Here is a 25,360-nt window from a genome sequence, read left to right on the forward strand (position 1 = left end):
AACAATTTATTCCAAGTCGGCAGCAATCATACAGTACAGAGAGATCCAGGCGAGGCGGCAAACTGGATCCAGGGTCACCATATCACAAGTCAACAAGAGATTCCCGAGAAAAATGACAACAATTAGTTAAGCATTCAGTCTTTTAAAGGCTCTGGTGAGGCAGGCTGTTTGACACGTGTTTTAAAGAACTAACGCCATCTTCTTGCAGATCCACCAATGTCTGTCTCTGCATTTGACAGCCTTCGGTTTGCTGTTGTGATGTTCGGCCACAGAGATGGCGCACCAGCCTTCACGGATCGAATCTGTATCTGGTATCCAGGATCTGAGGGTGGTTGGAATACATAGGGTCACACATTTTTACAGAAGTAGTCCTATGTACATCTGCAGAACACAAAGTCCAGAATACTAGTACTTTAATTACATCTGTGTTTTGTTCGCTGCGGTGGAGTCGAGCCACTTCCATTGTCTGCTCACCATTTTCAGGCCAAGCCAGTAGCCCAAAGTGCTGTTGCTTTTCCTGCAGTTCTCCTGGATGAATTCCTGTGAATGACGGCATAATTTTTTTATTCAACATAGTTGATGTGTGGAGTGTTGTGTTTTACATGCTGTCCCTAAATCCACCGCTTGACTGACTGGAGACAGAGTAGGAGGCCTGGACGAGTATCCGGGAACACAAAGGCTGTTGTTTTGTTGTGTCGGCTATGGCTAACAGTAGTCGTGTTCGTGCTGTCGATTGCAAATAAACCATTGAAAACCCTCACGAAATTGGCGTTGTCCTTATTGACCAGAGTTCACCAAATCCGGACCTGGAGGCCACTTTTCCTGTCGTGTTTTCCATGTCGCCCTCCTCCAACACACCTGAATCAAATAATCGTTATCATTATCAGGCTTCTGGAGAGCTTGCTGATGACATAATCATTGATTCAGGTGTGTTAGGGGTGAGAGACGCGGAAAAAAAACGACAGGGTTGGTGGCATCGAGGTTAGGATTTGGTTAACCATGTTGTGTACGCTAAAATATCCAGTGGTACTTCAAGATACGAAAGCTTCGGTACATGAAAAAAAACATTTTACACACAGTTTTTCGAAGCTTTTTCCCTAATGTTACGGAGAATTATTCAGCATACGAAAGATAATGTGTACTGTAATAGGTCAGTCCCACTGTGACTACGTTTGACTAAAAATGTAAACAAACAAAAAAAATAGACATAAACAATGCTCATACGTGTATATGAAACAAAAGAATGTAACATACAAAACACAAAGAGCGAGATGAAATAGCAAGCAATGACTACCGAAGTTAACTCGTTATTTTAGCACTCAGTCTTTACTGTGAACTCAAGTAGTCACGTGATAACGTCTGTAGAATGAGCTGGAACCTAACAAACTAGTTACACTTAAGCGCCACTGGGGGGGGGTGACAAAACATTAGAAATAAAGTAAGGCTGTCACAATTATCGCGTTAACGGGCGGTAATTATTTTTTTAAATTAATCACGTTAAAATATTTGACGCAATTAACGCACATGCTCCGCTCAAACAGATTAAAATGACAGCACAGTGACATGTCCATTTGTTACTTGTGTTTTTTGTCTCCCTCTGCTGGCGCTTTGGTGCGACTGAATTTATGGGTTTAAGCACAATGAGCATTTTGTAATTATTGACATCAACAATGGCGAACTACTAGTTTATTTTTTGATTGAAAATTTTTACAAATTTTATTAAAACGAAAACATCAAGAGGGGTTTTAATCTAAAATTTCTATAACTTGTACTAACATTTATCTTTTAAGAACTAAAGGTCTTTCTATCCACGTATCGCTTTAACAGAATGTTAATATTAATGCCATCTTGTTGATTTATTGTTATAATAAACAAATACAGTACTTATGTACAGTATGTTGAATGTATATATCCGTCTTGTGTCTTTCCATTCCAACAATAATTTACAGAAAAATATGGCATTTTTTTAATAGATGGTTTGAATTGTGATTAATTACGATTATTTAATTTTTAAGCTATGATTAACTCGATTAAATATTTTAATCGTTTGATAGCCCTAAAATAAAGACAAGCAATCAGAGGACATGACAACAAATTTAATGTTGTGTTTTGAGTATAGCTTGGAAAGAATTAGTTGATTAACATGTAAACCGTGATTAATTATACAAAAAACTCATGACACGAAAGCTATGGATCGAATTAATTTTGTATCCAGTAAAACTGGATGTAATAACATTATATATAATGCTCCAGTGTCGGCATTGGCCGATACCACACAGCCAGGTGTTGGCTTCAGTATCGGGAGCCAAAGACGTCATGTTGCAACTTTAAACCCTAATTTTGACCTCTGACCCAATGGAGAGACATTGTTTAAGTTCCTAGCTCCAGCTAGTGTCGAACGTAAGACGCGCAATGGAATGTAGCCTGAACTCAAGCTTCTTGTGCGGGCAATATTCAATAATATTTTCATAATTTGCTGTTGGCCAATGGGTCATGGTTTGGACACCGCTGGTCTAAATTATGAGATGTATTGCTAGCTAATCATGCTGCATGTTATGCACTCCAAGTTTGCTATAACCTCGAGTAGTCATGTGATAACGTCTGTAGAATGATCTGGATCCTAACAAGCTAGTTACACTCAAGCGCCACTAGGGAGCGACAAAATAATACAAATAAAGATTGAATAATGTGGCGTTTTAGTAGAGCTGACAGGTTTTATAGAGTTGACAGGTACGCATTTATTTTGTAGATTAACGACTTGTACGTTTAGTACTTTGTGTTGATGAAACGGCGATAACACCTGGAATTTTTTTTGTACCTTATCTCTTTCATTCTCCACCAATGCCAGTTGAGAATTCTTCCCGACGCATTCCTTACGGGCCGCGTCCCAGGTTTTCCGGTCTGTGTCGTTGAAGAGATAGCAGTGGGGCGCAAAATGTTTCCAACCGGTTTCACAGGCTTCGCAGCACCGACCGTATTCTGAAATCACCAATGACTGCGTTAAAATGGTTCTTTGCAGGTTAATCTGTGTTCAAGATAAGGCAAGAACGAATGAAAGGATTACAGTATTTTCAAATTTGCAGGATATGTTTGCAATATGAAACTGTGAGCGAGGTCAAAGGTCACAGAGGTCAGCAAAAAAATATTGTGATGACTCAAGAAAGAATAAAGGGGGGTTATTAGCAAACTTGTAGGATATGTATGGAATATGAAACGGAAGGTTTGGATTCATTTTGGGGTACTGAGGTCAAAGGTCACAGGAGTTAGTCTGCACCCTCAGAGCCCTCTAGTTTTTCTTATTATTAATTTACTACTGTCTACTGCTTTAAGATGGCGGCCGTTTACTAAAATCGCCAAGTCTGTTTTTTCGCATCTAGTTCTATCAACATACCGGTAGTTACAGTACAGTAGTTGTCGATGGTCCACTGAGCCCGACTGACGTTCAACTTGGCTTGCATATTCCTGTTTTTGCTCTCCAGCGCCAACACCTGAGCCGTCAGGTTCTGATTTTCCGACAGCAAGTGTGAGACTCTTCTATCTGCGACGAAAGAGATTTGTATCTAGTCACACTGAAACACACTCGATTGTATTTTCAAAAACAGTTCAGTGCCTGACGTCAATTGGTTTTAGCATATTGAAATTTGGTGGCTATGTCTATCATGAATAGACCTACTCTTATCAAATTTTGCCAGAAACTACGCAGTGAGCCGGCCATTTTGAAACACACTGGCAACTTCGTGTCGTGTGGCAGAAATGTGAAGATACAATAACTCACGATACAGGATGACGGCCATGACGCCGAGGAACAGAGCGCCACATAGTGCAGCGCAATAAGCCAGATGTTGCCAATAATGGCGACGTCCGTCAGCTACCCCTGCCGCCGCCAGACTCAGCAAAGCATCGTCTGCGCATTTCGTTCGATTAAATTCATGCAGAATGTCTCCCTTGTTTTAATTTCACGTACCGGTGACAAACGCGTGCTCGTCCTTTTCCAATTTGATGTTGCTGTACAAACTTTCTTCATCTGCTTTACCTTAAAAGAGAGAGAAAAACATTATGAGAAGTATCTGAGGCCAGCAGTACTAAAACTAAGATAAGGATTTTATTAAAAGTTTTGGTCATTTATTACTAGGGGTGTGACCAGGGGTGAAAATGGCCCTGGCATTTCTGTTTTAGGTGCAGTTTACATGGTGACTCTCCGAGAAGACGAAAAATTTCATGTTTGCATTTATATGGTTCCGATTCCATTCGAATAATGTCGCAATTCTGCATGAAAACGATTAAGTATTCATGCCAGGACCTAGGCGGCAGTGCAGATTTACAAGGCGACGGCGAATGATGCACTTTGACCTCCTCAGCCCGGAAGACAACATGCCCGCCCTCTCCAAGCAATTCCACTTTAGAGGCAGGATTCAGAATTTTTCGTCTTCGCCGACACCTTATGCACGCGAGGCAATTCCGCTACTCAGTCATTGCGTCTTCATGTCGCAAAGTCGCCATGTAAACTGCCCCTTAGGCGGCCCAGGTCTTTTCTGACCTCTGTGACCTTTGACCTCAATACCCCAAAATTGAAGCAAACCTTCCGTTTCATTCTCCATACATATTCTACAAGTTTGGTAATAACTAGGGCTGTCAAACGATTAAAATTTTTAATCGGGTTAATTGCAGCTTAAAAAATAATTAATCACACTTAATCGCAATTCAAACCATCAATAAAATATGCCTTATTTTTCTGTAAATTATTGTTGGAATGGAAAGATAAGACACAAGTTGGATATTTACATTCAACATACGGTACATAAGGCAAGACAAGGCAAATTTATTTATACAGCACAATTCAACACAAGGCAATTCAAAGTGCTTTACATCACATGAAGATCATAAAAATCACATTTAAATCAACACGACGTAAAAACCAAGGCAAAAGATCGCATTTAATCACAGAATAAAAATAAATAAAAATAAAATAAAAATAAAACAAAAACTACTACTACTAATAATAATTGAAATCAGCAATGGAGATAAGCACAAGAGGAATAGAAAGCAGGTAGATTGAAATATATAGACAGTTATGGATATGCAGTGCTAAACAAAAGCGTTTTCAGCCCTGATTTAAAAGAGCTAACAGTTTGAGCATACTTCAAATGTTCGGGTAGCTTGTTCCAGAGGTGAGGAGCATAATAACTAAATGCTGCCTCACCCTGCTTGGTTCTTGTTCTTGGAACATGCAGAAGACCGGTTCCAGACGACCTTAGGGGTCTAGATGTCTCATAGGAATCTAACAAGTCAAGCATGTATTTTGGTCCAAGGCCATTAAGTGTTTTGTAGACGAGCGGTAGTATTTTATAGTCTATCCTTTGACTCACTGGAAGCCAGTGTAGCGATTTCAAAACCGGTGTAATGTGGTCCAGCTTCCTTGTATTTGTGAGGACTCTGGCTGCAGCATTCTGTACTAGCTGCAGCTTCCTGACTGATTTTTTATCAAGACCTGTAAATATACTGTTGCAATAGTCCAATCTGCTGAAAATGAATGCATGAATGCATTTTTCCATGTCTTGTTGAGTCAGAAGCCCCTTAATTCTGGTTATATTTTTTAGGTGGTAATAAGCGGATTTAGTGACGGACTTTAGATGGCTATCAAATTTGAGGTCTGAGTCAATAATTACGCCAAGGTTTCTGACTTGATTTGTAGCTGTAAATGACATTGTGCTAAGTTGGCTGCTTATCTTTGACCTTTCCTTTTTTGGCCAAAAAATGATCACCTCTGTCTTCTCCACATTTAACTGGAGAAAATTCTGGCACATCCATTCATTGATTTGATGAATGCATTTACTCAGGGAGACTAAAGGACTATAATCATGTGGGGACACAGAAATGTACAGTTGTATGTCATCTGCATATGAGTGATAGGAGATGTCATACTGTTCCATTACATAAGTACTCTATTTGTTCATTATAACAATAAATCAACAAGATGGCACTAACATTATTCACATTCTCTTAAAGCGATCCATGGATAGAAAGACTTGTAGTTCTTAAAAGATAAATGTTAGTACAAGTTATAGAAATTTTATATTAAAACCCCTCTTCATGTTTTCGTTTTATTAAAATTTGTAAAAATTTTCAATCAAAAAAATAAACTAATAGCTCGCCATTGTTGATGTCAATAATTACACCATGCTCACTCATGGTGTTGAAAGCCATAAAATCAGCTGGACCCAAGCACCAGCAGAGGGCGCTAAACACCAAAAAACAAGTAATAAGCGGACATTACACTCTGCTGTCATATTAATCTGTTTGAGCGGGGCATGCGCGTTTATTGCGTCAAATATTTTAAGGTGATTGATTAAAAAAATTAATTAACGCCCGTTAACGTGATAATTTTGATAGCCCTAGTAATAATCTCTGTATTTGTTCTTGAGTTACAACGACTTTTTTTTTTGCTGACCTCTGTGACCTTTGACCTCACTAACATGAAAAAATTAATCACCTCTTCAGTTTTTTCTTTCCATGTGGCATTTTGTTTGCCATGTGGCAAAATGGATTTTGCCATGTGGCATTTTTTTTGCCATGTAGCATTTTATTGCCATGTGGAAAAATTGATTTTTCCATGTGGCATTATTTTGCCATGTGGCAAAACTGATTTTACCATGTGGCATTTTTCTTTACCATGTGGCAAAATAGATTTTGCCGTGGGGCATTTTTTTTGCCGTGTGGCATTTTTTTTTGCCTTGTGGCAAAATGGATTGTGCCATGCGGCAAAACTGACTTTGCCATATGGCATTTTTTTGCCATGTGGCAAAATGGATTTTGCCATTTGGATTTCTTTTTTTTTTTTGCCATGTGGCATTTTCTTTTTTGCCATGGTGCAAAATCTATTTTCCCATGTGGCATTTTTTTTTTTTTTTTGCCATGTGGCAAAATGCTTTTTTTTTTTTTACATGTAGCATTTTTTTGGTATGTGGCAAAATGGACTTTGGTTTGTGACATTTTTTCTTTTTTCTTCATTTTTACTATGTGTGGCTGTGATTTTTGACCATACACTTTGCATTACAGAACATTGATATTCAACTGGCGCTAAACTCAGGCTTTGCCATTGACAGCTATGCACGTCCAAATTTTCCATTCATATTAGATGGGTACGCTGCCGTACTTCCACAGTGTCACTCCTTAACTATGTAAAGTACTGATTTAAATACACCGCAAGGTGTCAATGGAGAGTTTTAAATTAAATAGGGATCAAGCCAATGAGTGCGTTTTGTCACTCTACTGACGTCATGATTTCCTTTTTAGTGCGGGTCCGTTGTGCCTTATGTTCATTTGTATGTTCACAACATACAAGACTCCTGATAATGGTTCCCAGCATCATAGTTTGTATATTGTGACTAAATATTGCCATCCAGTGTATTTGTTGAGTTAACTGAGTTGCTAAAATGTTTGACTAGAGTTTGACCAAAGTCTGAGTAAGTTTTATGTGTATTTTGATTGTGAATTCGTGAATGCCAGTTCTCTTTGCATTGTTGTTTAACTGTTTGAGAACAGGACCTCATTAATACAGAACGAAGTACTTTTTTTTTTTTTGTGAACATTCTTTTTTGAGAGATATGAATATTATTTTTGTCGTATTTTCACAAGTACATGATACTTATGTTCAATTGTATGTTGTGAAGGAGTTGCTGAAGCCTCTGCCAATAAACGGCGCGGTCGGAGCTACGAATCTGAATGCCTGTGTCCACTCGCCTTTCTCTGCCTCTTAGATCTCAATGTTCAAAATAAGGCGTCAATATAATCTGTTCGGCAAAAAATGATACGAATAGCCAATAATCAAACTAAGTTTAATACATTTATTCGTTTTCCGTGTCGCTTATTCACCGGGAAGCAAGCTTGGGGAGTAACATCTGTTAAGTCTGATAAATCTGAGAACATCAGCAGGATGATGATTGATCTGGAGAGCGCATTTACGTGACAAAATAAGGTGAGACGTCATTAGACGCCATTAGACGTCTCAGTAGAGGCAAACTGCATCAACGTTTTCATGTTATGTGATGCATGGACTATCAGCAAAAATAATCAAACTGCTGTGTTTCACTGTAAGGCACACGACAGCTCTGGATGCTAACTATCTCCATAATAATATTGAAATAAGATGGACCACAAAATAGTTTACCGTGAAGATATGCAAACAGGTTTTGACTAGGGCTGTCAAAATGATCGCGTTAACGGGCGGTAATTAATTTTTTTTGATTAATCACGTTAAAATATTTGACGCAATTAACGCACATGCCCCACTCAAACAGATTAAAATGACATTGTCATGTCCATTTGTTACTTGTTTTTATTGTGTTTTGTCGCCCTCTGCTGGCATTTGGGTGCGACTGATTTTATGGGTTTCAGCACCATCCATGAGCATTGTGTAATTATTGACATCAACAATGGCGAGCTACTAGTTTATTTTTTGTTTGAAAATTTTACAAATTTTATTAAAACGAAAACATTAAGAGGGGTTTAAATATAAAATTTCTATAACTTGTACTCACATTTATCTTTTAAGAACTACAAGTCTTTCTATCCATGGATCGCTTTAACAGAATGTTAATAATGTTAATACCATCTTGTTGATTTATTGTTATAATAAACAAATACAGTACTTATGTACAGTATATTGAATGTATATATCCGTCTTGTGTCTTATCTTTCCATTCCAACAATCATTTACAGAAAAATATGGCATATTTTATAGATGGTTTGAATTGCAATTAATTACGATTAATTAATTTTTAAGATGTGATTAACTCGAATACAAATTTTAACCGTTTGACAGCCCTACTTTTGACATCAAACACAGGAAAGTGCTGTCACTAGCGAACTTGACACATGAACGCTACTCGTCTCATCCTGTCTTTGCTGTTCATTTTGCTTTTGCTGTCCTTCTCATAAATGTTTCATTCGGGTTCAAATTGCAAGTGAGAACCGATGACATGTTTATGTAGTTAAAGAGGGACACTCTGGAAGTCCGGCAGCGTACGCATGTGACGTCACCGCCCTGCGACGTCAACAACAATGGCAACCTACTAATTAAAATAATTTAACAGATTTTATTAAAACGAAAACATTAAGAGAAGGTTGAATATCAAATTCTTATCACTCATACTAACATTTATCTTTTAAGAACTACATCTCTTTTTATCCGTGATACCCTTTAAGACACTGTTATATCACATATGGCTCACAAAGTGCTTCTGGCTCAAAATAACAACAAAGGCACACAGCTTCCGTACAGTGAATGAGGTATGTCATGAGTTTATAATTCATCCTTTTTTCAATCATGTATTGTTCATTTCATTATTGCACAATGAATGCAAATGGTCTGCTCACAATACAAATCTGAAGCATCTTAGTTTGGAGATATCTAATTGTCAATTAGCATAACTGTTGTGCTCAGCTGTGACCAGGATCTTATACATTCACTTTGATGGCCCATAACCAGTAATGAATGGTATCATTTTCAAGTTTACATGATTTTTAATGCCTCGAACATTTAGTTTAATGCAATTTAAGGCCTAAATTTTGACAAAATCCATTTAATGACTTTTTAATTACCTGCATAGGTTCTGCTTATAAGACAAAAAAATAATTAAAGCTCTGGTACCTCTGAACTGCAATTGTTTGTCACTTTTGAAGACCACCGATGCGTAGTTGACATCCACCTCCGCCTCCGTATATGCCATGACCGAATGCTTAAAAGAAGAAGTTGTGTGGTCTTATTTGTCGACTCGACTTCTGCTTTCCATCCTATTCCCTGTCAAGATTAAGCAGTTGATAGTAAAATTAAAACACAATGCAAACCATCTACCGCATTACTCTTCATTAGCAGCATTTGGCCTATTGCCAATGAAATGCAAGCGGATGTGCGAGTTATTTTCGGTTATTATTTCGTGTGTATTTTTGCTTTGGCGAATGACTAAGCTATGTCAGCTTTTCCAAATTGAGCTGAACTTCTCCAATTTGCTGTCATGTTATGTGTAGGTTAAAATATACCCTCAATGTACAACAACTTCCCCAGTGTTGATGCTGCAATTTCAACATGTCGCAGCAGAGGTCACTGTTTGTCTGTCTGAAAAGCAGAGAACCACGTGGAAGGGACCTGAAGAGGAACAAAAAGAACAGTAAAAATGGAGACAGCGAGAAGCAAAAGCGGTATTTGCCATGTGGCTTTTTTTTTGTTTGCGATGTGGCAAAACGGATTTTGCAATGCGGCATTTTTTGCCATGTGACAAAATGGATTTTGCCATGTGGCATTTTTTTTTGCCGTGTGGCAAAATGGATTTTGCCATGTGGCATTTTTTTGCCATGTGGAAAAACCAATTTTGCCATGTGGCAAAATGGATTTTGCCATGTGGTATTTTTATTTTGCCATGTGGCAAAATGGATTTTGCCATGTGGTATTTTTCTGCCATGTGGCATTTTTTGCCATGTGGCAAAATGGATTTTGACACGTGGCAAAATGGTTTTTACCATGTGGAGAAATTGATTTTGCTGTGTTGCATTTTTTTCCCATGTGGCAAAATGGATTTTGCCGTGTCACATTTTTTTGCCATGTGACAAAATTGATTTTGCCATGTGGCATTTTTTTTTGCCATGTGGAAAAATGGATTTTGCCATGTAGCATTTTTTTTTGCCATGTGGAATAATTAATTTTGCCATGTCGCATTTTTTTGCCGAGTGGCAAAATTGATTTTGCCATGTGGCATTTTTTTTTTTTTTTTTTGCCAAGCGGCATTTTTTTGCCATGTTGCAAAATGGATTTTGAAATGTGGCATTATTTTGCCATGTGGCAAAATTGATTTTGCCATGTGGCATTTTTTTTGCTATGTGGCAAAATTGATTTTGCCATGTGGCATTTTTTTTTTTTTTTTTGGGAAGCAGCATTTTTTTTGCCATGTTGCAAAATGGATTTTGACATTTGGCATTTTTTTGGTATGTGGCAAAATGGATTTTGGTTTATGGCATTTTTTTCTTTTTTTTTTTTTTTTTTTTGTATGTGGTATTTTTTTGGGGTACATGGCATTTTTGCTGGCCATGCCATTGACGGCTATGCACGTCCAAATTTACCATTCATTTTAAATGGCAGAAAAACATGTGTGGCTGTGATTTTTGAACATACACTTTACATTACAGCACATTGACATTCAACTAACACCCAAGTCAAGATTTGCCATTGACAGCTATGCACGTCCAAATTTTACACTCATATTAAATGGCAGAAAAACATGTGTGGCTATGATTTTTGACCATACACTTAACATTACAGAGCATTGACATTCAACTTGTAACCAAGTCAGACTATGCCATTGACAACTAGGCACGTCCAAATTTTCCATTCATATTAAATGCCAGAAAAAACATGTGTGGCTGTGATGTTTGACTATACGCTTTGCATTACAGCGCATTGGCATTCAACTCGCAACCAACTCAGGCTATGCCATTGACGTTTATGAACGTCCAAGTTTTCCACTAATATCAAATGGCAGAAAAACGTGTGGCTGTGATTTTTTACCATTACAGCGAATTGACAATCAACTGTAATGCTAAGTGTATGGTCAAAAATTACAGCCACGCATGTTTTTTTTTTTGCCATGAACAGAAATGAAAGGTATTTCCAGGAAGTAACGTTAACTGTCTATATTTGCTGTTCAGGCACGATAAGACGCTTGTAATAGTGGTGAAACTGTTCAATGAGAGATGATTTCACTGTTTCTGCAGGCCCCGCCTTCGAAAGAGAAGCTCCTGTCTGCTCCTCCCTTTACATCCTCCAGTCTCCTTCCTCCATACAAACACACACACTCCCCTCCACCTCCTCCTCTCCTTTATTAGCTCCCACGGCCTCACAGCAGCCTCACTTATCATTTCCACTCAGAGCGTCCACCCTCCCTCCCGCAATGGATCTTCACATCCCGGCACACTCCCGCCTCATGGCCCAGGAGAAACAACAGATGCTGGAACTCAACCGCCGCTTGCAGAGTTACCTGGGACGGGTCAAGCTCCTGGAGGAGGAGAACTCACAGCTAGCCCAGGAGATCAAAGCCCTGCGACATGGACACCACGGTGGAGCCGTGAAAGAGAGGAACTTGAAGATAGATCTCCATCGGGCTAGAGAGGAGCTGGAAGAAGTCTGGAGACAGAGGGCCTACGCTCAGATGGAGGTCTGCAAGCTGAACGAGGAGATGGAGATAGTGAAGTGGCACTGGCAGAAGGAGGTCCGGGCTCGAGAGGAGATTGGGTCGAAGATGGAGCTGAGCAGGAAGGAGCTGGAAGAGGAGCTCGGCGCTCATATGTGGCTCAGGGACAGGATCAACCAGCTAGAACAAGAAATGGACCACCTGCTTCACACCCACGAGCAGGACGTGGCCCACCTGAATGCCACTCTGATCCAATCTGCGCCACCTTGCTTTACCCCGATGCCCGACCTGCATCAGCTGGAGCAGGAGCTTAGCCAGCGGGCCTCCATGGCCTGGCAGGAGACGGCAGAAGCCTACCAGGCCCAGCTGGACCAACTCCAAGAGAGTCTGAAGGAAACAACAACCCGTTTGGACCAGACAGAGCGTCACAAGAACGAGTACACAGTCCAGCTGAACGCCCTGGAGAGAGAGCGGATCTGTGAAGTGGACGTTAGGAGGCAACTGGAGGAGACCGCGGAGCAACAAAGGGAAGAACACAGGCAGCATGTGCATGCACTTCAGGTAAATAAAGTATACAAGTTGGAACAATCTTTTAACTCAATGGTCCTTAGACTCCGTTGCAGAAAATTGCATGAGTCACTATGATCCTAGTCACCAGTAAGTTCTGAGTCTTACCTGTTGTAGGCAAGTGAAGTCGAATCGAGTCATGAGGTTAGGACAAGTTGAGTCGAGTATCGAGGTTATGTCGTGTCGAGTCACGAGGTTATGTCGAGTCAAGTCGAGTCGCGTCACGCGGTTATGACAAGTAGTGTCAAGAGGTCATATTGAGTCAAGTCGAATCGAGTCTCAAGGTTATAAAGACGAGTCGTGTCAAGGCATAGGTTGTAAATACGAGTCGTGTCGAGTCAAAAGTTGCGAGTCATCAAATTTGTGACTCCAGTCGACCCGAGTCCAACTCCCTGTGATCAAGTCGAGTCAAGTTACAAGGTTATGTCGAGTCAAGTCGAGTCACGAGGGGTTGTCGAGTCGAGTCACGATGTGATGTCGAGTCAAGTCGAGTCACGAGGTGATGTCGAGTCGAGTCACAAGGTTATGCTGAGTCGAGTCTCGAGGTCATGTTGACTCAAGTCCAGTCGACCCGAGTCACAAGGTCGTAAAGACGAGTCGTGTCAACTCAAAGGTTGTAAAGACAAGCAATGTGAAGCCAAAAGTTGGGAGTAATCAAGTTTGACTCCCGTCGACCCGAATCCAAGTCTCTGTGATCAAGTCGAGTTGAGTCACAAGGTTATGTCGAGTCAAGTCGAGTCGAGTCTCGAGGTGATGTCGAGTCAAGTCAAGTCGAGTCTCGAGGTGATGTCGAGTCAAGTCGAGTCACGAGGTGATGTCGAGTCGAGTCACAAGGTTATGCTGAGTCGACCCGAGTCACAAGGTCGTAAAGACGAGTCGTGTCAAGCCAAAAGTTGGGAGTCATCAAATTTGTGACTCCCGTTGACCCGAGTCCAAGTCCCTCTGATCAAGTCGAGTCGAGTCACAAGGTTATGTTGAGTCAAGTTGAGTTGAGTCATGAGGTTATGTCGAGTCGAGTCTCGAGGTCATGTCAAGTCTAGCCTAATCACAAGGTTGTAAAGACGAGTCTTGTCGAGTCAAAGGTTGTAAAGACGAGCTGTGTCAAGCCAAAAGTTGCAAGTCATCAAATTTGCGACTTCCGTTGACCCGAGTGCAAGTCCCTGTGATCTAGTTGAGTCGAGCCACGAGATTATGTCGAGTCGAGTTGAGTCACGAGGTTGTGACAAGTCGAGTTGAGTCTCCAGGTCACGTTGAGTCAAGTTGAGTCTCCAGGTCACGTTGAGTCAAGTCGAGTTGAGTCTCGAGGTCATGTTGAGTCGAGCCGAGTCGAGTCACAAGATTGTAAAGACGAGTCGTGTCAAACAAAGGTTCTAAAGACGTGCCATGTCAAGTCAAAAGTTGCGAGTCATCAAATTTGCGACTACAGTCCACCCGAGTCCAAGTCCCTGTGACTTGAGTCCAATTGTCTACTCAGTTGCTATGTTTATACTTCCTTTTTAAGGAGTGAGCAGCTATTGTCCTCTTCCTCTCCAGGAAGTTCAACCAACAATCCAAACATGGCCGGCCCAGGCCATTTGGGGGCCTTAAGCAAAATAATGCAAAGGGGCCCAAATTTTTGGCCCACCATTTCGTCACAGTGTACTGTGAAATCCATACATGCAATCCAACCCATACGTCCATATTTTGTATATTAATCAGATTTTGTTGCACTGCATACTTCAAACTTCTCACCCCAAATGATTGTCAGTACTTACAGTAGATAGCGCCAAACTTTTTTCTAAAAGAGGAAAGAAAGAGGTTAAGGAATTTTTTAAAAAAAAGTTTTAAAGCTTGTAATCAAGTATCAAACCTCACAAAATTCAAATAAAGCAAACTGTAGTAAACAAAATAGAATATAAATTAAACAATTGCCAGATTGGGGCCCCCCTAGTGGTCAGGGGCCCTAAGCAGCTGCATAGTATGCGTATAGGCTGGGCCGGCCCTGAATCCAACAACTAGCTCTAACTCCTGAATGTCTGAACAACCCAAACAAAAAGCACTTTTCCCATCTAACCTTCCTCCTGTGTTGTGTTCAGGAGCACCTGGATGACCTGGAGAATGAGAAGCAGCATCTAGGTCAGAAGTTGGAGCTTCTCCTGCAGGAGAACCGAGGTTTGCTTCAGCAGAAGATGTCAATGGGCCTGGAGGTAGTCACCTACAGGTAAAATCAAATATTAGCTGCAGCTAGTTAGCTTGTTTTCTTGTACAGTGGTGCCTTGAGATACGATTTAAATTTGTAACTCCACTCAAAAAAAGAGGCGTGTTTCGAGCACATGTTAGTTTCTCATGAGATGATGAGAGGGGGACAATCTGCCACCACCCTGAGCAGTGCGCCGTCCGAGTTGCGCCAAACTGCGAGGGCCCGTTCAGTCCTGCTTGCAGTCCTAGTTTGATAATGCCACAGCTTTAATTGCTGTCCCTTGCCTCGTCTCGAGACAATAAATCAACTGGCTCACTTTTAGCAAAGGGGAAGCCCTGCCACCCACAATAAATATGACACATGCATCACACCCGCGCTTGTGATCAAGTGTGATCGAGTCACTCCGATCCAAACTGGATCATCTCCAGCTGAGGAACATTCTAGGCCGCAGCTGTTTGGGCCTCAAAGTCACGTCCTTGAAGCGGCGGCCCGAGTTATCCCGCCTGACGGAACCGCTGACCTCACGCCATTGCGGAGCACTCAAGTGCAACTCCCACGCCGCATCGTTAACGGCACCCCCACTCTCAGCCCCTTCTGGGTGTATTGACCTACGCTGCTCACGCATTTATGAGCTGTGGGATTCTGGAATAACAGCAGGGAGGGAGCACATGACATGCAATATAATTAGCTAGCAATACATTTCATAATTTAGACCAGCCGTGTTCAAAACATGACCCATTGATCAACAACAAAATATGAAACTAGTATTCAATATGGCCCTTACGAGATGCTTGAGTTCAAGCTACACTCCATTTCACTTCTTACCTTCAACACTAGCTGGAGCTAGTCACTTAAATAGTGTCCCTCCATTAGCTCAGGGGTCTAAACTCGGATTGCAACATGCCAATTTTTGGCTTCCAATACTGATTCCAACATCTGGCTGTGAGGTATACATGTATCAGGGGTCGCGTTAACCGAATATTTTCCGTCGTTGACCGGTTTTTTAAAACGGTGACGGAAAAAACTGATGTCCATCCGTCATTTTGATAGGTTGCAATTCACACCCCAGACCACAGGGTGGCGAGTGAGCATAATAATTAGCTATTGTCTCTCTTGATGCATGACGTCGTTGGCCTTACTCGGAAAAATGTCAAGGCAACTGAGTGTTTGCCTGGCACGGCCAGACTGTTCTCCCTGTATTTTTCAAACACTGAGAGAAAAGTCTGGGACACAGCCTCTCGAGTAGGTACAAAATCAATCGACAAATCAGATTTGTTTATTTGCGTGATGTGTTCTTCACGAGCAACTTCACTCTTGCGCGCCGAAAGTCGTCTCTATATCAACACGGATGGCGACGGGAGAGCAGAGAATATGTTCCAATCCGCGGTGAATTCAGTTTTAAATGAGCTAAAACACATCGACACGAGTCATTGACAACAGTCTGTCTCGCGCTAGCCATGTTGAATAAACTCCGTTCTCCTCGTATGTTTACTTCCGCGCGCAAGTCCCTCGTCCTGCCCTCGCCGCTTTGCTAACGGCACGTCTGCCCGTCGCTGATTGGTGCACTCCGCTGTCTGTTTGCCTCTTGTTAAGCTTGTTCGGACGGAATATTAATTTAAAATGAATGAAAACTAAATACTATTGAATATGTCATTATTATCATTTAAAAAATGTAAGTGACGGGTAAAAATAGATTATGACCGGATTTTTATGACCCTGTCAGTCAAAATGACAGACAATGAAAAAGTCTAGCGCAACCTCTGACATGTATACGTGATAAATACATATACAGTGGGGCAAATAAGTATTTAGTCAACCACTAATTGTGCAAGTTATCCCACTTGAAAATATTAGAGAGGACTGAAATTGTCAACATGGGTAAACCTCAACCATGAGAGACAGAGGGTGAAAAAAAAAACAGAAAATCTCATTGTTTGATTTTTAAAGAATTTATTTGCAAATCATGGTGGAAATAAGTATTTGGTCAATACCAAAAGTTCATCTCAATACTTTGTTATGTACCCTTTGTTGGCAATAACGGAGGCTAAACGTTGCTGGTATTTTGGCCCAATCCTCCATGCAGATCTCCTCTAGAGCAGTGATGTTTTGGGGCTGTCGTTGGGCAACACGGACTTTCAACTCCCTCCACAGATTTTCTATGGGGTTGAGATCTGGAGACTGGCTAGGCCACTCCAGGACTTTGAAATGCTTCTTTCAAAGCCACTCCTTTGTTGCCCTGGCTGTGTGTTTGGGATCATTGTCATGCTGAAAGACCCAGCCACGTCTCATTTTCAATGCCCTTGCTGACGGAAGGAGATTTTCAGTCAAAATCTCTCGATACCTGGCCCCATTCATTCTTTCCTTTACACTGATCAGTCGTCCTGGTCCCTTTGCAGAAAAACAGCCTGAAAGCATGATGTTTCTACCACCATGCTTCACAGTGGGTATGGTGTTCTTCGGATGCAATTCAGTATTCTTTCTCCTCAAAACACGAGAACCTGTGTTTCTACCAAAAAGTTCTGTTTTGGTTTCATCTGAACATAACACATTCTCCCAGTCCTTTTCTGGATCATCCAAATGCTCTCTGCGAACTGCAGACGTTTACTTTCTTCAGCAGGGGGACACGTATGGCAGTGCAGGATTTGAGCCCCTGGAGGCGCATTGTGTTACTGATAGTAGCCTTTGTTACTGTGGTCTCAGCTCTCTGTAGGTCATTCACTAGGTCCCTCCGTGTGGTTCTGGGATTTTTGCTCACCGTTCTTGTTATCATTTTGACGCCACGGGGTGAGATCTTGCATGGAGCCCCAGATCGAGGGAGATTATCAGTGGTCTTGTATGTCTTCCATTTTCTAATAATTGCTCCCACAGTTGATTTCTTTACACCAAGTGTTTTACCTATTGCAGATTCAGTCTTCCCAGCCTGGTGCAGGTTTACAATTTTGTCTCTGGTGTCCTTCGACAGCTCTTTGGTCTTGGCCATAGTGGAGTTTGGAGTGTGACTGACTGAGATTGTGGACAGGTGTCTTTTATACCGATAATGAGTTAAAACAGGTGCCATTAATACAGGTAACGAGTGGAGCCTCGTTAGACCTCGTTAGAATAAGTTAGACCTCTTTGACAGCCAGAAATCTTGCCTGTTTGTTGGTGACCAAGTACCTATTTTCCACTCTAATTTGGAAATAAATTCTTTAAAATCAAACAATGTCATTTTCTGTTTTTTTCCCACATTCTATCTCTCATGGTTGAGGTTTACCCATGTTGACAATTACAGGCCTCTCTAATCTTTTCAAGTAGGAGAACTTGCACATTTGGGGGTTGACTAAATACGTATTTGCCCCACTGTATATGTGTGTGTTTGTGTATATAGGCCACAATATAGCCACATCTTTTGCAGAATTGACTTGGTTGTAGGCTCCTCTTAAACGTTGTCCAAAGATGTCTGGTTTTGAGTCTTATTCGCTAACGTGTGGGCTTATTATTTCCGGGATCAAATCTGATGCGCCTACGTCATTATCGAGGACAAGCGCACATAGATGTAAAAAATACTTGCTAGCTCCAATGGATTTCAATGCCGACTTCCGATCCAGTTTTTATTATTATATCTATTGATTACTTCAAGCAAAACAACTGGAAGTTCCCCATCCGCCATTGCTGAGGTGCGCTGCCCGCAGCATACTTCCAACAGCAGCTGACGTTAATGTTTACATTGACTGACGCTGGGTGTGCAAACACCCCAGTAATGGCGGCCAACCACTAGAGGGTCACATACACATATGACACTCAGATTGTCGATAGAAAAGGCAGGCATATTGATGTATCAAGAGGCACAGGCCACATTGCCGTTGTTAACAAATTATTTATAATTTCTCGGCGCTGCGGGAGCAAATGCCGGTACTGGTCCGGTGGTTGGGGATTACTGCTTTAGAGGATTTGTTCACATCACAGTTTGGGAATCCCTGCATTAGAAGATGAGCAACTTGTAAATTAATGCCGCATGGCCTGCTAATAATATCAGCAGTCATTGTGAGTGGGGTCCTAACTTCATTACCATAACAACAACAACAACAACAAATGTGCACTTTTCCTTCCTCCACACACTCGGAGCTCTTTGTTAAGTTAAGTGTCTGCTTTTTTTGTCGCCTTCTTTGCAGAGCTCTGCTGGACAGTGAGAGCCTGCGGCGGAACGACGTCGCTCTAATGAAAGACTCCAGAAATATTTCCTTTAAAGGTGAATATTTTCAGCAGGCATACCATTTCAAGTGTTTTTAAAAATCTTAAAATGAATATTGTCCTCTCTTGTCATTAAAAACTAGGTAACTTTTCAACCTTTATTGAATATTTTCATGACATTTGTGATTATATGTCGATTGACAACTAGTTGAATCACACCTCTTTTCAGATCATGATTTTACAACACTGTGCGGGTGTGCGCTGGTCCTCATGGGAAACACAGTCTTCCTTAAAGTGCATGTGACACGAAAAAGCATGTTTATTTCATAATACACGCGGTATTTTATGCTCCTGAATGATATGGACCGCTTGGATGTGTGTGGAAGTGATCGCTTTATGTATTTAGTTTTTTGAATCCCGCCCCATGAAAATGAGTGACTTCCGGCTTCGGTCTTGCATTGAGGAGGAGGGCGCTGTGACGTGTACGGTAGAAGACGTCCTCTTCACTATAGACCCTACCCACCGACGTCACAAAATCACGTGCTCGCTGTATGGTTCCGCCCCCTTGTCCGTCATTTTGTGTCTGTATTATCAATGATCTCAATTGATCGAGCAATTTATATTGCATTTCATGGAAGACCCGGTGCTTTCGGATGCCGTAAACTCACTTGATGCGTTGCATAAAAGGCGTTATGTGGAAAAACTTCAGTTTATCCATTCGCCAGATCCATATTTGATGCCTAAATCGATGTTTTTCGACCCGCTGTCTCCGCCGTATTTGCCTGACATCTGCTAGCTACCCTGATATGTGCAACTATCTTGTCCACACAAAATCAGCCTATTCTCACGAAAGTTTGAAAAACTTTAAGAGCTTGGAGGCTTGTAAATACTTCGTTGCTGGTTGGGTGAAACAGGTCCTCGTCCACGAAAATTCGGCAGGAATCTATCTTGTGCTTGGAAAGGTGAGTTACGAAATTTTCAATTCAAAATCTTTTGTTATTGCTAACATCCACTGTCAAGTCTAATGTATTTCATGTCGTTTGTCAATGGAGTTAGGGCTTTTAATGTTTATATGGTTTAGCGATAGCACTCTCATTACATACATACGTGTATGTTGTCGGCGATTAGCCTAGCAATGATCTTAATTGTGGTTGTCAGCCCAAAACCCTCTAAATATATATTAAATGCATCTTACCAGATATAAAATGACTACTACATAATCTGTGGTAATCGTTTGGAGCCCAGTTTTCTCGTCGAATTGCAGCAGCCCATCTCGCTCTCTTCTCTCCGGGTCTCTCGGAATCCGGTAGAACTTCAAGTCTCTCCGTCTTCTCCGTCTATCTTCTCTGTTATTGCAACCGACCGCCACACACGCCTTCACCATTTTGATTATTAATGTTAACGAGCAGAAAAAACACGTCGTAAATAGGAGGAATGTACGTAGCCATAACAGGTAAACACGATGTGTTGACGGACAAATGGGCGGCACCAGTCAGGAGGAAGGAGTTGTGACGTCACGTGGCTAGGGTCTATACAGCGTACTGTTGTGTATGAGGACGAAGGATTCAGCTGATTTTGCGGATTAATACGTTTATTTTTCGCATCACGCCAGCCAAACGGCTGCAGAAAAATCATTCTGTATGAGGGAGAGGCGTATGCGCCTTTTTGGAGTTTCAAAAGGTTCCCATTCACCGTGGATATTTACTGTGGGACCATTGGACTTACGAGGAAGTGAGTAAACATCTTGTTTTGTATTATGTCAAATACGAATACGGCGATTACAAAATAAACACTTCAAAATTTCTTTAAATAAAGGACTACTTACGTTTGATCATTGATAGGCATGTATAAAGCTCTCCTCATGCACATTAGCAGCACGCTAGCTGCACAACAACTGCAGCCACCTTTCTCCGGGGAACGAATTATAAATTGCTCTCCGCCGGGCGGTTTGCCGATCCACGAAGACAATCGACAACCCAGTCGTCATGTCAATAAATCCAGGCTAGTTATGTCACGTGTGATTTTCCACTTGGAAGACTTTGAAACATCACTCGGTTCGGGTTAGCATGTCGGCTAGCTGTCACGCCTTTTGGTTTGTTTACATTCTCCGAAGCCGGGAAGGGAAATGACCTGTCCGATTTAGGTGTCATAAAATATCGTTCGGGAGGTGCGACAGTAAAGGTGAAGTCGACAGTTTTGACCATTATGGAGTAATTTTGCCATGTCGTCCTGAATAAATGCATTTTTATTATTTCATATTCCATTTAGCACAAGACTGTTATTTGTCATGACCATGCCATTTATTTAGCAATTGGGGAAAATATTGGAAATATTGGAGTAGAGAGACTGAAACAATGACATTTTGCGGCGCTCTTCGTCGCGTTTTCCTCGTTCTGAATAATTCCCCCTCAATGGGCTGAATAGTAAAACCGATGAGCCCAGTCTACCGCTGACGTCATCCACCTGTTGGGGACGCTAAAGCCCTATAATGGTAGGCGTGGCTAACCGGCAGATTTAAAGACTAATTTCTCGTCAGTTGCGCTTTGCTAAATTGTTGTATATAGTCGAATCGTCTCAAAATATGATTCTCATTCACATAATAATGCCGTTTAAGACTTTTTTTCTCCTGTCGTATGCTCTTTAAGGCAAAACACTACCGCTTTTGTCCACCGGCTTTGCTAAAATCGACCAAAACTGAAACGTTTACCAAGTGTTGCTTTAACATGAAAAATAATTAGTATTATGCAAGCTTTCCCTCAAAAATAGATTTTAGGGCAGTTAGCATGTAGAGAAAATAAAAAATAATACATTGGATTGTTTAAGCTGTCGCTAGGCAGAATTGTGCCGCAGTAAAATTGGATGGACGACGTTGCCAGCCCTCTTACTTCAAATGGATTGGACCACTAGCGCAGGGATGTCAAAGTCATTTTGGTTTGAGCGCCATATTCATAGAAACTAGATCAGTTTATTTTTGGCTAAATAAGTCATAATTAAAATGGATTGGACGTCTAATGCCGTCAATGGTGCTGTAACATGAGCATGCACAGCTCGTCTTTCCAGTTCGAGCGAATTGTACGTCTATTGCTGTCAATGGAAGCCAAAGTGTTAATTTTGGGTCACTTCCTTGTTGTTCTAGGTTACTTGCAGGTTACTTCCAGTCAATTTGGTGGCTTTCCAGTGTGACTTCATGTACATTTTGGATCATTTTTGGTTGATTTTAGGGCATTTCCAGGCCACTTCCTGTTTATTGGTCACCTTCTGTTGATTTTGGGGCATCTTCAGGTAACATCCTTTAAATTTTAGGCTACTTAAGGGTCACTTTCTGCACATTTTGGATCATTTCCTGTTGATTTTAGGGAATTTCCGGGCCACTTCCCTAATTATTGGTCACTTCCTGTTGATTTTTGGGGCGTTTCCAGGTTATTTCGGGTCACTTACTTGAAATTTTATGGTACTCCCAGGTCGCTTTCTATAACTTTTGGCTAATTTCCTTGTTAGTTTTAGGGAATTCCCAAGCCACTTCGTGTTTATTGGTCACTTAGTGTTGATTTTGGGGCATTTCCAGGTTACTTCCTGTTGATTTCAGGTCAATTACTTGAAATATTAGGCTACTCACAGATCACTATGTTTTTGACAATTTCCTGTTAATTTTAGGGAATTTCCAAGCCACTTCCTGTTTATTGGTCACTTCCTGTTGATTTTTGGGGCATTTCCAGGTTACTTCCTGATAATTTCGTGTGACTTACTTGAAATTTTAGGGTACTCACGGGTCACTTTCGATACATTTTGGCCAATTTCCTTGTTAGTTTTAGGGAATTCCAGAGCCACCTCCTGTTTATTGGTCACTTCCTGTTGACTTTGGGGCTTTTCCAGGTTACGTCCTGTTCATTTCGGGTGACTTACTTGAAATTGTAGGGTACTCACGGGTCACATTCTATACATTTTGGATCATTTCCTGTTAATTTTAGGGAATTCCCGAGCCACTTCCTGTTTATTGGTCACTTCCTGTTGATTTTTGGGGCAGTTCCAGGTTACTTCCAGTTAAGTTCGGGTCACTCACTTGAAATTTTAGGGTACTCACGGGTCACTTTCGATACATTTTGGCCAATTTCCTTTGTATTGTACATTTTGGATCATTTCCTGTTCATTTTAGGGAATTTCCCAGCCACTTCCTGTTTATTGGTCACTTCCTGTTGATTTTGGGGCTTTTCCAGGTTACTTCCTGTTCATTTCGGGTGACTTACTTGAAATTTTAGGGTACTCACTGGTCACTTTTGATTAATTTTGGCCAATTTCCTTGTTAGTTTTAGGGAATTCCCGAACCACTTCCTGTTTATTGGCCACTTCCTGTTGACTTTGGGGCATTTCCAGGTTACTTCCTGTTGATTTCAGGTCAATTACTTGAAATATTAGGCTACTCAAGGATCACTATATGTTTTTGACAATTTCCTGTCAATTTTAGGGAATTTCCGAGCCACTTTCTGTTTATTGGTCACTTCCTGTTGATTTTTAGGGCATTTCCAGGTTACTTCCTGTTAACTTCGGGTCACTTACTTGAAATTTTAGGGTACTCACAGGTCACTTTCGATACATTTTGGCCAATTTCCTTGTTAGTTTTAGGGAATTCCCGAGCCACTTCCTGTTTATTGGCCACTTCCTGTTGTCTTTGGGGAATTTCCAGGATACTTCCTGTTGATTTCAGGTCAATTACCTGAAATATTAGGCTACTCACGGATCACTATACGTTTTTGACAATTTCCTGTTAATTTTAGGGAACTTTTGAGCCACTTCCTGTTTATTGGTCACTTCCTGTTGATTTTGGGGCTTTTCCAGGTTACTTCCTATTAAATGCGGGTCACTTACTTGAAATTTTAGGGTACTCACGAGTCAGTTTCGATACATTTTGGCCAATTTCCTTGTTAGTTTTAGGGAATTCCCGAGCCACTTCCTGTTTATTGGTCACTTCCTGTTGATTTTTGGAGCATTTCCAGGTTACTTCCTTTTAATTTCGGGTCACTTACTTGAAATTTTAGGGTACTCACGGGTCACTTTCGATACATATTGGCCAATTTCCTTGTTAATTTTAGGGAATTTCCAGCCATTTCCTGTTTATTGGTCACTTCCTGTTGATTCTGGGGCATTTTCAGGTTACTTCTTATTGATTTCGGGTCACTTACTTGAAATTTTAGGGTACTCATGGGTCACTTTCTATACATTTTGGACAATTTCCTGTTAATTCAAGGGAATTTCCAAGCCACTTCCTGTTTATTGGTCACTTCCTGTTGATTTTTGGGGCATTTCCAAGTTACTTCCTTTTAATTCCGGGTCACTTACTTGAAATTTTAGGGTACTCACGGTTCACATTCTATACATTTTGGACCATTTCCTGTTAGTTTTAGGGAATTCCCAAGCCGCTTCCTTTTTATTGGTCACTTTCTGTTGATTTAGGGGCTTTTCCAGGTTACTTCCTGTTGATTTCGGGTCACTTACTTGAAATTTTAGGGTACTCAGGGGTCTTTTTCTATACATTATGGAGATTTTCCTGTTAATTCAAGGGAATTTCCGAGCCACTTCCTGTTTATTGGTCACTTCCTGTTGATTTTGGGGCATTTTCAGGTTACTTCTAATTGATTTCGGGTCACTTACTTGAAATTTTAGGGTACTCAGGGGTCTTTTTCCATACATTTTGGATAATTTCCTGTTAATTTTAGGGAATTTCCAAGCCACTACCTGTATATTGGTCACGTCCTGTTGATTTTGGGGCATTTACAGGTTACTTCCTATTTATTTCGGGTCACCTCCTGTTGCTTCCGAGGCAATTTTGGGTCACTTTGTCAATACATCAGCTGCCATTGATGTAGCTAGATGTCAATTCCAGTTTGACAGGGAGGGGGCGAATGAACAAATGTGACTGCGGACACAAAAGTGGACCAAGTGCAGTCGTGCTCAAATCTCCGGTTATACAACGCCAAAGTCAAAATAAAAACATGTGATTCTGTATGTACAGTATGAATGATCTACGTTCCTGTCAGGCAGAACAACCCCAAGGTCCAAATTGATCGCCTCTGGCCCGTGAGCTGCACGTTTGACACCTCTGCACTACTATATGGTTCTATTTCTTTATGAATGCAACCTTTTCCTTATAATTGATTGGCTTTGACAAGTCACATGGTTGTCTTTTTGTGAGGCGCCCGTTTTGACCTAATTATTCGGTAGCTTGAATACACTAAAGTGCTCTGTAAAAAGGCCATCCTTCATCATGACA

General features: G+C 41.1%; 2 protein-coding genes across 5 annotated transcripts in view; one reads left to right on the forward strand and one right to left on the reverse strand.

The window, feature by feature from the left end:
• LOC130915086 (C-type lectin domain family 6 member A-like) lies at nt 1–10,104 on the reverse strand. Of its 3 annotated transcripts, XM_057834810.1 has the most exons (8): nt 10,039–10,104; nt 9,650–9,799; nt 3,965–4,033; nt 3,776–3,904; nt 3,392–3,538; nt 2,819–2,979; nt 422–540; nt 1–322 (listed from the first exon to the last, which is right to left on the reverse strand). In XM_057834810.1, the coding sequence occupies exons 2-8, from the start codon at nt 9,726–9,728 to the stop codon at nt 181–183; spliced, it is 846 nt and encodes a 281-aa protein (XP_057690793.1). In that variant the 5' UTR covers nt 9,729–9,799; nt 10,039–10,104; the 3' UTR covers nt 1–180. The 3 variants fall into 3 exon arrangements, with proteins under 3 accessions (XP_057690793.1, XP_057690794.1, XP_057690796.1); XM_057834811.1 differs by lacking the exon at nt 10,039–10,104 and having other exon boundaries at nt 475–540; nt 9,650–10,010; XM_057834813.1 differs by lacking the exons at nt 1–322; nt 10,039–10,104 and adding an exon at nt 762–858 and having other exon boundaries at nt 9,650–10,010.
• LOC130915080 (nestin-like) overlaps nt 9,057–25,360 on the forward strand; it is a 22,289-nt gene continuing 5,985 nt past the window's right edge. Inside the window, exons 1-4 of one of the 2 annotated variants that reach the window (XM_057834799.1) lie at nt 9,057–9,288; nt 11,764–12,740; nt 14,822–14,946; nt 19,077–19,153. In XM_057834799.1, the coding sequence (XP_057690782.1) occupies nt 11,940–12,740; nt 14,822–14,946; nt 19,077–19,153 (1,003 nt within the window). In that variant the 5' untranslated portion in view covers nt 9,057–9,288; nt 11,764–11,939. Of the gene's footprint in view, nt 9,289–10,096; nt 10,198–11,763; nt 12,741–14,821; nt 14,947–19,076; nt 19,154–25,360 lie in introns of those variants that run through there. The other variant, XM_057834798.1, reaches the window with a different exon arrangement.

Source organism: Corythoichthys intestinalis, chromosome 4 (genome assembly GCF_030265065.1).
Source record: "Corythoichthys intestinalis isolate RoL2023-P3 chromosome 4, ASM3026506v1, whole genome shotgun sequence".
NCBI lineage: Eukaryota > Metazoa > Chordata > Actinopteri > Syngnathiformes > Syngnathidae > Corythoichthys > Corythoichthys intestinalis.